We start from the raw sequence: 15,574 nt of genomic DNA on the forward strand, positions 1-15,574 counted from the left end.
TTTAAGGTCAAGTTATTTACATATAGAACCTAAACAACTCTGGACCAGGAAACCAAAAGGACTGACTCCCCCCCCCACCTGCCTGGAAACAGGATAAAGATGAATAAATGGAACCCCAGTTAGCCTTTCCGTGTCTTGATGGTTATTGACATGTCATAATGCAGAGGTGGGATTTTTCACGGGTAGCGCTGGTGTTATAGAATGCACTCTGTTGAAATATACTCTGCATTAGAGAGAAGGATAAACTCCATGAACTCTTGTTATTTTATTCTGGCAGAAGATGGAAGCAGGGGTGTGGGAGCTTCCTTGGCACCAGGAATATTTAAGAGGGAAAGAAAGAAAGTCAAAAGCAGAAGAACTGGTGCTCACATTTTGCAATGCCCAAGATGTTAAGAAACAACCCAAACACATCAGAAATGATCCCACAATATTCTTTTGGGCTCACATCAGTTACGAGCAGCTGATGAAAGAGTAATTTCTCTTAAATAGCACTGCAGAGGTGTGTTAATTACAGGATCTGGGAACACGCCCCATGTTTTGCCTGGAAGAGGGAGAACAACTGAACATATTATTGTAATTCATAACATCTAATGGTGGGGATTTTGATACCCGTATGACGAAAGTTGCATTTTTTAACTTAGAGACCGCTATAAAGGTAAAGGTAAAGGGACCCCTGACCATTAGGCCCAGTCATGACTGACTCTGGGGTTGCGGTGCTCATCTCACGTTATTGGCCGAGGGAGCCAGCGTACAGCTTCCAGGTCATGTGGCCAGCCCAGCATGACAAAGCCGCTTCTGGCGAACCAGAGCAGCACACGGAAACGCCGTTTACCTTCCAGCCAGAGCGGTACCTATTGATCTACCTGCACTTTGAGGTGCTTTCGAACTGCTAGGTTGGCAGGAGCTGGGACCGAGCAACAGGGATTCGAACCACCAACCTTCTGATCAGCAAGCCCTAGGCTCTGTGGTTTAATGCACAGCGCCACCCACGTCCCTAGAGACCGCTATATTCTATGCCAAATACATTTAGATGGGAGGTAAGGACGGATCTGGACAGGAGCCTGCTTTACCGGCCCCCGAGTTTGCAACAGCCTCCAGCTGGCTCTATATGCTTTGAAGTTGGCCCTGACGATCTATAGAGCCTCATTCCAGGAATGTCTAGGCCCTTCCGCACCGCCACTTCACATAGTTGCTCCCTCATGTTAGCTGCAATAATCAGTAGAGCACTTTCCCAGCTACTTTGTGCTCTACCTGCCCCCCAACCCATGATAAACTGCATGAGATGCGTCTCCCGCTCTGCTCCTGGGTACACTGCAGGCTCCTCAATACACAAAGTGGGGGGGGGGAGAGAGATTGAGCAAAAGAGAGAGAGATTGCAGCTCTTAAATTTTATTTCAAAAATCAGCTGCCCTGCTGATGGTCTGTTTGGGTGGCATGGGCATAGCCGGGGGGGGTGCAGAGGGGCACCTGTCTCCCCCTAAATCAAGTTTTAAAAAAATACTTAACTGACCAAATGTGTCACAGATAACTCAGTTCTGCCCCCCTAAAATAAAGCCTGGCTACGCCCATGGTGGGTGGGGCTCCCTGCCTTGTTATTTGAAGAAACAAGAAAGATCCAGCAATTGAGTAGCCTCTGAGTATGAACAGAAATCCCATTTTAGCTGCCGACTCTCTCCATACTCTCCCCTTTCCCGTCCCGTTTCATTTACCTGGCAGGATGCAATATCCTCCTGAGCTGTAAGTTGATTATAGGTTCCTATGGGGCATAAGCGTGGAGCTATCTGACCTCCTGGGCAGCTGCAAAGCAAAGCAACAAAGGTTTGAGTCAAACTGACCTTTGGCTCCTTGTGAGGTTCCCACAGCAAGGGCCAAGCCTCCGCTGAACCTCAATTAGACCTAATAGGCTGACTCTCATACTATCACCCTATAGTGGGACTCCAAGTGATGGTTTTCTTCCAGTTCACCCACAGGAAAGTAGCTTTCTAGGCTCAGTAGGTAGTTTTAACTAAAGTACACATTTTTGCAAGCCATTTCCCCTGATATAATGTATTTTTTATGTTACTTTCACTGATACATACATTTTTATGCATGCTTTAACTGTGCATGTGCATTTTGGCAAACACTGGTTGCAGAACTGCAGCAGGAAATTTAGGTAAGTGAGAATTTCAAAGGATAGCTGTGTTCTGGGTCACATATTGTTTCAGACAGTGTGGATTTGATATATTTGGCTTTAAAGGCATACAATATCAAATTTCTCCTCCATCCCTATGATCTGCAAAATCTTCCAAGGTCCTTCTTTCTAATACTTTCATCCCATTCTAAATCCACCCTTCACCCAATTCGGAAATATTGTCCCTTACTATCCTGCTTCTCCTCTGTTCCCTCCCCCCCTCCCTTTATGGATTCCCCTATAATGAATTGTAGTTTGTATGGGCCTTGGGGCAGAGCCCTACTTCCTATTCCTTTTTGCCTGCAAACCTCTGTAAAGTGCCACCTCCCTACTAGCCTCTTCTGAGCAGAGAAACAAACAGAAGCTCCTCTGGGATCCCTTTATGCATTTCTAGTTTCATAGTGCAACACACACACACACAGACACAGACACACACACACACACACACACACCCTGCCCCCCCAAAACAAAATCATTGGCCTAAGGTGCTCCCTTACAAGAATCCAACAGGGCACTCGAGGCAGTTTCCAGAGGTGTGGTAGTATCCTTTTGAGCAGTTAATGAGGCACCGACTCTTACAGATTATATCTTCATTGCTCATGGAAAGAGAGAGAGCTCCTGCAAGAAAGAAGAAAATGGTCCCTGGAGATGGCAAACACAGCAGAGCCAGGATTCTAGATCTAGCTTCCCAACAGAAATGGTCTGAAGGCATGTGAGGCCACCACATTGCTAAAGCTAAGCAGGTCTGGATCAGTACCTGGATTGGAGAGCAACTGGGGACCACATCTTTCTGCCTGTCTGTCTATGGCTTTTATAATCCACCTTTCCTCCAAAGATCTCAAGGTGGTTTACATCATTCTTCTCCTCCCCATTTTATCCTCCCAACAACCCAGTGAGGTTGGTTAAGCTGAGAGTGAGTGACTGACCCAAAGTCACCCAGTGAGCTACATGACCTAGTGAGCATTCGAACCCTGGTCTCCCAGATCCTAGTACAACATTATAACCACTACACCCCATTGGCTCTCACATGTCTCGGGTTTCATGATGGAGGAAAGGAAGGATATAAATGCAATAAATAAATTGCCCCTATTTTTCTTCAAGGAGCTCAATGTGGTGTACATGGTTCTCACTCTCCTCATTTAATCCCCACAACAACCTTGTGTAATAGTTTAGGGTGTCAGGCAGTGACCAGCCCAAGGTCACCCAGTGAGTTTCATGGCTTAGTGGCGATTTGAACACTTGTCTCCCAGGTCTTAGTCTGGGCCACAATCTTCTCAGTTCAGAAGGTCAGAAGAACGGTGTTACGACTCAATGTCTGGAAGACAAACCTTTGGCCTGGGAGATCTACCAGCATTCCTAGCAATGGGGAGGTTCACAGTGTGGCTTCTCGAAAGGCACTCAACACACATCCAAAGGCAGTTTATCACATCCCAGGACACAACCTTGCTATCAAGGAGAGATTCTGGTGTTGGCCATAAATCCAGCTCTGCCTAACAGAAGAGCAGAAGACAACCTGAGAGTCCAGAAATATGGCTCAGGAGAGACTTCAATTCTACTTCTATCACCTTTCCCTTTGGGCAAAATGAAGATAATCATACTGCAAGCTCCTTTGTAACAGAAACAAACAAACACCCTTTTTGAAAGGGTGGAATTCACGAATCAACAGTTTGTATTAGGAAATGGGCTTCCTGAATCCAAGGTCTAAAGATTTTAGTGTGAGCACTTGATACTAAAATGCTTCTTTTCTGCGTCCTGACATCATTTCCAGAGCTCAGAAAGTGAGAGCCCATTAGTTTCAATCTAACGAAGGTCTTGCCGCAGATCCCTTTGTAACTGTGCCTGGTGCTATGCCTTTTGGAGGACTTGACTCTCAGCACATGTATTCATTATTTACTTATTAGGCAAGCTTCCCGACAAATGGTGGAGATGTTTGATGCCGGCAGCATGGCCCAGATTGTTCTTTCGGAAATTGACTCCCCCCCCCCCAAAAAACATGCAAACAGAGGAGAGCAGAGCAAAAAGGGGCAGGATTGTTCCACTGATTAACAATGTGCTCCACTGGCACTGATTGTCCCACTGCCAGAAATTTACTAAGCATGTAGAGAAATTAAGGCTACATGGACACCATACATTTAAAGGGCATTTGAAGCACACCCCACCCAAAGAATCCTGGGAACTCTAACCCCTGAGTCATAATTGCAAGCACCCTTAACAAACTACAGTTCCCAGGCTTTTTTTTGGGGGGGGGGAGATGAACTTTTATGACATGGTGGGCTTATCCATACCATGTAAGGAAGGGACAGGGATAACAGAAGCATCTCACTATTTAAACATACTGAACAAGAGAAAATGCATTGAATAAAAACAAATTTGCCAAAAGATGGGTGATTTTTATTTCCTTCTTGAATTACGATGTAAAACTATACTCATTGTTCCCCTTAGCTAAGTCTTATTTTTAAAATTTATGATTAATGAGTATGCACTGCTCTTCTCTTCTGCATTATTATTATTATTATTATTATTATTATTTTAAAAATCTATATTTTTAAAACAATCACCTCACCACCATAAATGCCAGCAAGCCATGTAAAAGATTCTCGACTCAGGGTCTTGTCCAGGCTTAAGGAACGGAGGGCAGAAAGTTCCCTCAAAGCTTCTTTCTTTAAAACAAAAAAACCAAAGACTGCACATGCACACCATATATTTACAGCAAAATTCAACTCTTCCCCATCCTGGGACCTGTAGTTTGTTAAGGGTGCTGGAAACTACAGATTTACAATGGGTATACTACAGCTCCCAGGATTTGGGGTGTGTGTGCTTTAATTGTATGGTGCATATGCAGCACTTTAGGTGACAGTGATGAAAGAGAGAATGAACACATTAAGAAAAATTAAACATACCTCTTGAGAAGAAAGCAAGGGCAGAAAACCAAAGGAACCAGCTCCAAAATTCAGCCATCAGATCCAGGGAAAGCTGGCTCTGCCTGGCATGGGAGAAACCCAAAACCCATGCAAAAAAACTGCCAAGTTCTCTTGCTGCCCCAGCAACTGATGTTTCCTTTGCTGGAGCCAAACGTGTAACCAAATCTCTCCCGGGTAAACACTTTCCAAAAGAGCCTGAAGTGAAATGAACACCGAGCAGCGGAAAAAGATGACAGCCCCCAAGAGGTCAACATTGTAAGGATGACCCCAGAATTCAAAAAGACACAGCTGAGACATTGGCAAAATGCAGGGCATTTCAAAAGCAGCCCCGAATTGTGAAAAGCCCTGTGGATTGTTTTAAATCCCCAATGTGATCAGCTGCTAAATTAGGCAAAGCCACAGAATTCAGGCCTGCTAAAGGCTATTGGGTAGTAGTCAACTCAGTTTTACTCGGAGTAAACCTATTGAAATGAATGGGCCTAATGTCACCATGTTGATCAATTTCAATGGGCCTACTCTGAGCAAAATTTTAATAAATGCCGTCCATTGTCCACAACTGCAACAAATAAACCTCCATGTTCAGAAGCAGTGTATCTCTGACTAAGGCAGGGTGGGCACATCCATCATGTCCTTCCTGTGAGCTCCCCCTGGCACATCCTGCTTGCTGGAGTTGCACTGGAGGCAGAGAGCTAGGTAGGATGGCCAGAGGCAAGGGTGGACTACACTCCTATATATTAAAGTAGCCTATAGAATAGTGATTCCCAAACTTTTGTGGACCACTGCTCCCTTGGTTCCATATATTCATCCCCGGAGCCCCCTACCCTATAAAAACATTATTCCAAATAGGAGTTTGCACCACCCACTAAAGACGATAATAACACAATAAAATTTAAAGCAGTAATGATTAATTGCATATTTACTCAAAATTAAAACTATTTAGTTTAATTAGCTCAATAAATCAATAAACTTTTGATACCAGCTTTTCAAAGTCTAGTAGTCATTGACACCTCCAGGGCTCCTCTGCCTCCCCCTTACCTCTTGGCACCCCCCCCCCAAAGTAGTGTCCCCCCAGAGGTCAATACTGCTCAATTTGGGAACCATTGATATGGAATGTAAAGTTTGGGCAGATAGCTGGCTGCAGGTCATTAACACTGGTAGGGTGGAAAGCAAGGAGACCAACAGAGCCAGTGACAGGCTGAAGTGTGCCCTGACTTGTTGTAAGTAGGCAGGCAGGTGAGAGTTGACTGAGAGTTGACTGAGCTTGGTGGAACACATCACCCTAATGGACCAGCCTCTATTGCAAGGGCACACAAGTAGTCAATATTATACCAGTCAAACTGGTATAACAGCAACACACTCTTTGGCTGGAGGGTCTGAGGCTGGGCCACAGGAAGTAACCTAAGATGAGGCAGCTCACAGGCCAGGCCAGTGGCCAGAACCAATGAGCAAGTCATGACCAAAAAAGTCACCAGGATCAGAGAGCAGAAAGTAGAAAGTAGAAAGGATGAGGACAGGCTAGCAGGTCATGACTTAGCACTGTCAGACTCAGGCGGACTCTATGCTTAGCATCAGCAAGTGCCTAGGCTAGAATGGGGAACCTCTGCATAGTGACCCCATATAGTAAACGAGAAGATCTGCAGCTTGGGTCATCTTCTCAGCTGAAAGAATTCTGCGGCTCTGGCCTGGCTCTGGCCACACCAGTTCCCCATTGGACAGGAAGGGCTATAAAAGGCTTCATGTTTGTTCTGGTACCTTCCTCAGCTCTGATTAGCTCAGATATGACACGTAGGCCATGCACAGAAGTTTCCCTGTTTTGATCTCCACAATGTGGGAGGATATGCTATGGTCAAGTTCATTAAAACCCTGTCCAGAAGCAGCTTTTGCAATCATGGAGATAAGATCCTTCTGTAATAAGAATAAAGAAAAGGTTGGAACTTGGCTGCTTGATGTGAAAATGGGCTGATTGCAATGACACAAAAGTCTGCCCATTTTCATCTGTGAAAAATTCTGGAGAGTACAAAATACACACGTGCCAACTGAACAGAGACTTCTGAAAGGAACACATGAGCTCAACAGGGAAGGGAACACCCTCCTTCAAGACTCTGAGATGCCACCAAAGGCCTCTGCCACCTGCCCCCTCAGCTAACAAGGATGCCATCTGTTGCACTTTGATAAAGTCTTTAATTAAACTCTTCCAATACATCTCAGATGCATCTGTTTCCTTCCACCCTATAAACAATTCCTGGGAATATCTGCAATTATCTTACATTACAGACAAGAATTGCCAATTAAATCTTTATCAACACAGTGTTAAAGAGAGGCAGGCAGCCAAATTCACTGATATAGTTTCCCTACCCCTCCTCCTCAACAGCTAGCTAGCAGTCGGAGAACACCTGTGGCTTTTATAGGGTGGGGGATGCAGATTTGCCAACCAGACAGCATCATTTTACTCACTCAGTCAGGACAGCTGAGTTCTGAAACAAGTAGTGATGCAGATTGAAATGTCTGCAGACTTCTCAAATACTTTTCTGCCTTATTGTACCTGATTGGCTTTGCCAGGCCTGATCCAATACATGCCAGGTTTTACTCTAGTTCTGTCATATCCACAAGATCCAACTCTTCCCTTAACTATCAAGAATCCTTCCTTCCTTCCTTCCTTCCTTCCTTCCTTCCTTCCTTCCTTCCTTCCTTCCTTGTCTATATTTTAGGTTATTATTCATGTAAGGCAGGCACGTCCAACAGGTAGATTGTGATCTACCAGTAGATCACTGGATGTCTGTGGTAGATCACTGCTAGGTTACTGGCACCCCTAAAAAAAGCTCACCCAAAATTTTCCTCCTCCCTAAAAAAAGCTGAACTATGACCTGAAGCCCTAAACAAAAAAAATGGGCCTCCCTCCCTTCTAAAAGAAGCTCAACAAGTTTGACCTAAACCCCCCCAAAACAGGGCTTCCCTTCCTTAAAAAAACTCAACAGCTTTGACCTGAACCCCCCAAAAGGGGGTAGATCACTCCCAGTTTTTAACTCTGTGAGTAGATCAGAGTCTCTTGGGAGGTGGCCACCCCTGATGTAAGGTAATGCTGTGGCTTCAAACTCCACTCCACCCCAATCATTATAGCATCTTACTTTTGGATTACCAATAGTAATGTAGTTTCAGTTCTCCTTTTTTCAACTCTCCACCCCCATCCTGGGAAAACAAGAAGCAACCTACTTGCCAATCCCTTTGGATGCAAGACGAAGTCATTTACATCTTTTGTACGGGCTTCTGACTGGTGCTGCACCCTGTAATTTTAGCCTTCCAGAGCGATGTTAACACCTCGGGAAGAAGGCAGATCTGACAAGATAATGACATCTCCCTGACAATGATGCCTCAGACACATTTGGGGACAGGCACAAACAGCGCCGATGCTATTTTAGCACCATTCACCACCGAAGCAAGCCTCGCATTGGTGACAAGGATGGTGGGGTGGAAGCTGACGGCAATCAGAGCTGGTGGCATGACCTATTGCATACATGCAAGCACATTTCAGCCCAGCCCACGCAATCCACACTCAGCCTCTATTCCAGGAAAATGAAAGCTGCGTCATTTGCTTAACCCTTACAGATTCTCCTTTGCTTGGTTAAAAGCAGTAAAGTATAGTACACCCTAATTTTATTTTGAACACCCTTTGTGCATGCTAATCCTTTCCCTCAACAATTTTTGCAGAGTTACACTAACTGATTATAGAGTCAGTTGAACATATATTTAGCCAGTGTGGTCTAATGCTTCAAGTGCTGGACCTGGGAGACAAAGCTTTGAATTCACATTTAGCCATGGAGCTCACTGGATGACCTTGCCTCTCAGCTGCCTCTCAGCTTAACCCACCACACAGGGTTGTTGTGGGGTAAAAATGGAAGGGGAGAATCATGTGTGCCGCCTTGAGCTGCTTGGAGGACATAGTATATCAACATATCCTTGTTTACGAGGTCCACTGTATGTGCAACAATTTAAGCAAAAATCAGTTGCTTACATGATTGTTGTTGTTGTTTAGTCATTTAGTTGTGTCTGACTCTTTGTGACCCCATGGACCAGAGCACGCCGGGCACTCCTGTCTTCCACTGCCTCCCGCAGTTTGGTCAAACTCATGTTGGTAGCTTCAAGAACCCTGTCCAACCATCTTGTCCTTTGTCGTCCCCTTCTCCTTGTGCCCTCCATCTTTCCCAGCATCAGGGTCTTTTCCAGGGAGTCTTCTCTTCTCATGAGGTGGCCAAAGTATTGGAGCCTCAGCTTCAGGATCTGTCCTTCCAGTGAGCACTCATGGCTGATTTCCTTCAGAATATATAGGTTTGATCTTCTTGCAGTCCACGGGACTCTCAAGAGTCTCCTCCAGCACCATACACCATACATGATTGTTACTGCTGCACAATTAATGAAGGAGACTCTGATGAAAGAGTCTCAGTTTGAACTGTGCTGAATATTCACTAGTCTGAATTTCTGAGTCAAAGATACATAGAAATTTTGGTGGGATGGAAATTCCCTCCTTCCTGGATGAATTACAAGGGTGACTAATTCTGATCAAGGACTACGCAACGAGTGGGATAATGTCACAATGGTATGTAGCCAGTCAGATTTGGCTACATTATGTTGCATCCATGAAGACTAATGAGGGCATCTGAAAGCTATTTAAGATGAATACGGGAACATCTCTGCAAGAAGTTCTGAATAAGTGGTGGTGGTGGTGGTTAAAATAAGGATGAGCGGCAGCCAAAAAAGAATAACATTCAGAAAGCCTATGGAATTGTTTTAGTTCTGCTTTAGTATGCTGTTAACAGAGACGCTGGAAAGGCCAAATACCTCTTACTGGATCCTTGATAGGCTACTCACAAGCATCATGTCCAGGATCCATTGCCCTGCCCATGGCCTATTGGCATCTTTTCCACTTGTGTGTTCCCTCTGCCCCCACAGCCTGATTTAAAACCACATCAACAAGTGACATTACCTTGCAAATTCTGCTGGGTACGGTATCATAGAAAGGCACATAGGGGATAAAAGTAGAGGATTAGTAAGTGTGTTTTGTGCATTGCTCATGGGGTAAATAAAGAGATGAAATGCAAGGCAATCAGGGATTTCAGTTTGGTGCTGCTATTTGAGAGCATTGCCAGGATGATTACACTAAAGATTTAGTGAATCAGAGCACAACTTCTGGAAGAGAACTCAAAGGAATTGGGGCTAGGCAGTGCAAAGAATCTATGTCAATGTAATGCTGTAAGAATTCATTATAGGAAGCTGGAAGGACATAAGGTGAAGAGGCCATAATTTGTTGTTCAAGGAAAGTCAACATCAAGAGATACAGAAGTCTGACAGTACAACAGTCGATTGAGGTGGGAAGAACAGGGGGATATATATCTTCCTATACAGTATCTATATTTGTGTAAGACTGTCATCACACTAAGGTTTATTCTGCACAGGTGTGGGTGGGAAGAGGGAGGAGGAAGTCATTCACCAGAAGCAGGAAGGGGTTCTTGTTGTGTGGAGATAACATGAAAGCAACCAGCAGTCCATTTTCCCAGAGAGCCTGCTTGGAGAAAGAGGCATGAAATTAGGAGTTGGGAGGAGGGGGAGCAGCAACAACAAACCCAATCTGAGGTGAGGCTCCAGCTCCCAACCCTCTCTTACCCTCCTCCTCCTTCCCACTTCCTACAACATATTGGTACTAGTGGCCAAAGACCGCAAAAAGGAGCTCAACCCAGTTATGACAATGTTAATAACAGCTATGATAATATCTGTGATTCCTGCACTGTGGGTGTTGGACCCTTTGTGTGTCTTCCAATTCTACAGTTCTATCATTCTTTAAGATCTCAGGAAGAAGCAATGGAGGGGGGGGGATGTAAGCACCTCTGAACTTAGGACACAATTCAGACTCTGTGCTACTACTGCATTCATTGCCCTGCTGTTCTTGTCAATGGCGGAAACTTGAGTGCAGGGGGGGGGGCAAGCAATCCTTGCACTAACTTGACGCTGGTGCAACCATCAGGTTTGTATCAGACCCAGTGTTGGACACTAATGGCTGTGAGACTGGCTCAAGCTCCCTGGGATCCCGAGCTGGTTTGAACCTGCCCCTTCCATTGCATGACCCCATTGGCAGCAGTTGGCAGGAGGCTGGTTCAGCCAAAAGAACTAAGTGGATGGGAACTTCTGTTCAGTCCACACACACACACACACCATTATCCACTGCAATGGGGAGATTAGATTGCTCTTATGGTAACTCTTACTCAGAGCAGGCATGGAGGAGAAATGTGATACATTTCACAGTTAAAGGCAAACTTACCTGATTCACACTTTTTGAAACAAGATGTGAACAGCCAGCTTTTGAAATTCACACATTTCGGAATTTTGCAATGCAGTTCTCAAGCAAAAAAATGTGCGCAAAAGTGAATATCCTAGAATAAAGTGTGCACATGAATGCATCTATCAATGGAAATTACTTACAAAAATCTATTTTACATGGGGAAATCGCTTTGCAAAAATTAGCATATTAGGCAAAGCTGAATACAAAAATGTGTACATTGGGAGAAATTTGCACTAAAACACTGGTGAATTTGCACAAAGACTTTGAAAAAACAACACAAACTGAGGTGGAAACATGGAGAGCTGCACTGAAGATTGGGGGAAAAATGAGAAAGTGAGAGAAAACAAAAATGCCTATTTCCTCATCCCTACTTCAGAGTAAGCATGTGTGGGGCTAAGTTGTAAAAAATATAGAGGGACTGGTGTTTATGATACAACATAAAATCGGAAGACCCAGAGATGCTTTGCTTAGCTGCAGGGCCTTTGTGTACTGTATCCTGACCCAGGGAGATTCTTTCCCCCACATTCCATTTAGTAATGGAGTGATAAAACCTGCTCTATAGAGGGAATTTATAATGGAAAACACTGCCAAAGCTTTAACTAGTGCATTTTGGACAGCACCCTTCAATAAACCCTGTTTCAGGCTGAATTATTCATAGCTAAATGGACAGAACTCTCTCAACAACAAGGTTAGACCAATAAAATACATGTGCTGTATTCCCAAGCCTGTGAAGATTATATGTTTTCTTTGAGTGCTCTGGGCCTTGATAACCAGTGGCGAGCAGAGGAGATGGATGGGGGTGTTACATGCTGTACCATTTGCACTGTAAGTGGGTAGCATTCTCTCAATATCTAGGGCAAAAGTTTGTGGGTGTGCTAATCTCCTTCAAGACATCCCAGTGTGATGGGCAAGGGGGGGCAGGGAAAGAGAGAGGTGGTTTTCTGGGAGCAAATTGCGTTTATTAATACTTAATTGGTTCTCCACAACTACCCTAAGACCCTTGAAACTGTTTACCACAATGCAATCATTTTCTCCATGACCAGTGCCATTTTCCTAGAAAAAGAAGTGCTATGAACTCCTCCCGTGTTATAATGGCAATGGCGCCCACATGAGAGGGGCCAGAACTGAGTTCTGGCAAGTTCTGGCTGAAGAAAAGCCCTGTCTATAACTAAACTTGAATGACATTTCGGAAGCAGGGTGCAGCCACTTGAAGATAAGGTGGCATGTGTAGGTAATGGTCCAAGGGGGACTTACATAATAATAATAATAATAATAATAATAATAATAATAATAATAATTTTATTTATACCCTGCCCATCTGGCTGGGTTTCCCCAGCCACTCTGGGCGGCTTCCAACAGAATAATAAAACACAGTAATCTATTAAACATTAAAAGCCTCCCTTCAGGTGACTTCTAAAAGTCTGGTAGTTGTTTTCCTCTTTGACATCTGTTGGGAGGGCGTTCCACAGGGCAGGCGCCACCACTGAGAAGGCCCTCTGCCTAGTTTCCTGCAACTTGGCTTCTCGCAACAAGGGAACCGCCAGAAGGCCCTCGGTGCTGGACCTCAGTGTCCGGGCAGAATGATGGAGGTGGAGACGCTCCTTCAGGTATACTGAACCGAGGCCATTTAGGGCTTTAAAGGTCAGCACCAACACTTTGAACTGTGCCCGAAAACATACTGGGAGCCAATGCAGGTCTTTCAAGACCGGTGTTATGTGGTCTAAGCGGCTGCTCCCAGTCACCAGTCTAGCTGCCGCATTCTGGATTAATTGTAGTTTCCGAGTCTACACAATGGACTTTCACTTTTGTTGTGTACAACCCTGCCTCTGAACTGCATGGGGATGATCATGGCCGAGGACTGGGGGGGGGAGAATAAGAACGCTGACACAAATGACTAACTTGAACCATGGACCACTTCACAGAGAGCCCGTGTGGGGTAGTGCAAAGAGTGTCATAAAGCTCACTGGGTGACCTTGAGCCAGTAACTGCCTCTAAGCCTAACCTGGAATATAACTGCAGTAAATTAATTAATTAATTAATTAAAAGTAAGCATAAACAGAAACTAGCAGAGAGGTGAAAATGAGGTGACAAGGGAGAAATGAGGAATTCCCGTTTATTAGCAGTGGAAGGACTAGGAGCTCTGAATTCTGAGATTTCTAAAGCTGTTGAAGTAAACAGCCATCTGTTATACTCTCTCTCTCTCTCTCTCTCTCTCTCTCTCTCTCTCTCTCTCTCTCTCTCTCTCTCTCATCATAGACAGCAGATTGAACTTAAAATATGGTTCATCAATCACCAAAACAGTAGCAGATGAATGCCAGAGAGCCAGAACCCAAATTTAACAATTACACTATGGGCAAATGTTTTAAAGCAAGAAGAATGGCATCAGGATGCAAGCATTTATCACACTGTGGCAGGGGTGTAGGAAGGGGTGGGGGCTTGCGGGCCCCGGGTATAATCCCTGAGGGGGTGAGAAATGGCACACCACAGGGGGCGGCACTTACTGTGGGGCCTGGCCTGCAGCGCACGTGAGCCACTCATCTCTCCTGGGAATGACGCAGTGGCTCGGGGTCCTGCCCTGCCCGAAATGGCAATGTGGGGCTTGCGTCTGCCAGGCAGACTCCATGGGCAGCTTGCCATGGCGCTCCCCCCTGGGCGGATCATTGCAGTGCCCCCGTGCATGGATCACTGTGGTGCCCCCCCGCCCCTACTGCTCTGGGTGCTGGACCAGCTAGTTACGCCCCTGTACTGTGGGTGACATTTGTCCAACAATGGAGGAGAAGGATCACACACAGGACATTTCCTGACCTAGACAGTTCACAGTTCAGAGCAGGGATGTCAAACCCATGGTCCTCCTGGTGTAAGTAAAGGTAAAGGGACCCCTGACCATTAGGTCCAGTCGTGACCAACTCTGGGGTTGCTGCGCTCATCTCGCTTTATTGGCCAAGGGAGCCGGCGTACAGCTTCCAGGTCATGTGACCAGCATGACAAAGCCACTTCTGGTGAACCAGAGCAGCACATGGAAATGTCATTTACCTTCCCGCTGTAGCAGTACCTATTTATCTACTTGCACTGTGACGTGCTTTCAAACTGCTAGGTTGGCAGGAGCTGGGACTGAGCAACAGGAGCTCACCCCATCACGGGGAATCAAACCACCAACCTTCTGTTTGGCAACCCCTAGGCTCAGTGGTTTAACCCACAGCGCCACCCGCGTTGGCCACTATTTCTCATCAGCGGCAGCTAGCATGGCCAATGGTCAGGGATGATGGGAGATGTAACCTGATAACATCTTGTTCCCCGCACATGCCCTAGAGACCTGTTGCTAGTCAGATGACACCACACTTGGCTCAACGGCTCACTGGTCTGATTTATGTTGGTTCAAACAACTGCATTCATCAGTGTTATGCATAGCAATAAATATGCATTTCCTCGTCCAGTTCTTCCAAAAGCTTCGGTAAGCATCCTATGAAAAACTGTGGAACTGTCTCCCAATGCAGGCACCGATGGCCACCAAAGAGGATCTGACAAATTTATGGAGGAGAAAGCTATTGATGACTATTAGGCATAAGACTCTTAATTTCAGAGTTCTGAGTCCGAACTCCACATTGGGCAAAGCGGGGGGGGGGGGTAGACTAGGTGTCCCTCGTGGTTTATTCAACTCTACAATTCTATGATGGATGTGCTTTGCCATCACAGTCAGAGGCTATATGCTTCTGAATCCCAGTTGCTGGAAACTGCATGAAGGGAGGGTGGGCTTGTGTTCAGGTCCTGCTTGCAGCATTTGGGGAGCTGCTGTGGGAACAGCATGCTGGACTATATGGACCAATGGCCAGATCCAGCAGCCAGGCTCTTCTTATGTTCTTAAACACCCTCTTGAACCATCAAAGCAGCAGTGGCAATGACCAAGTTGGGGAAAAGTCACAAATTAGCTGCTTCCTTTTTTTCCAATTTATATAGCGCTCAATTGTTAAAAACAAAAACCCCAAAGCAGTTACATGGAAGTATGATTGAAAATCAAGAGGTGACCCTTTAGTGGGTAGTGTAGAGGCCAAAGGATGGGGAAGGATGGGAGGGAGGGAGAGAGGAGGGTGGCAATCTTAAAATATACTATGTGGCAGATGATTTATCAAAGGCTCTCAATGTTACATTAAAAGGGCC

The 15,574-nt window shown here is 45.4% G+C and overlaps 1 protein-coding gene across 1 annotated transcript in view; it reads right to left on the reverse strand.

The window, feature by feature from the left end:
• The window catches only part of LOC118097274 (uncharacterized), a 148,925-nt gene extending 134,869 nt beyond the window's left edge, over nt 1-14,056 (reverse strand). The window contains exons 1-3 of the mRNA XM_088658187.1: nt 13,921-14,056; nt 2,668-2,788; nt 1,710-1,797 (exon numbers count right to left, since the gene is read on the reverse strand). Of these exons, the coding sequence (XP_088514313.1) occupies nt 1,710-1,797; nt 2,668-2,788; nt 13,921-14,056 (345 nt within the window). The remainder of the gene's footprint in view (nt 1-1,709; nt 1,798-2,667; nt 2,789-13,920) is intronic.
• Nucleotides 14,057-15,574: the final 1,518 nt, after the last annotated feature.

The sequence above is a fragment of the Zootoca vivipara genome, chromosome 14 (genome assembly GCF_965207765.1).
Source record: "Zootoca vivipara chromosome 14, rZooViv2.hap1.1, whole genome shotgun sequence".
Lineage (NCBI taxonomy): Eukaryota > Metazoa > Chordata > Lepidosauria > Squamata > Lacertidae > Zootoca > Zootoca vivipara.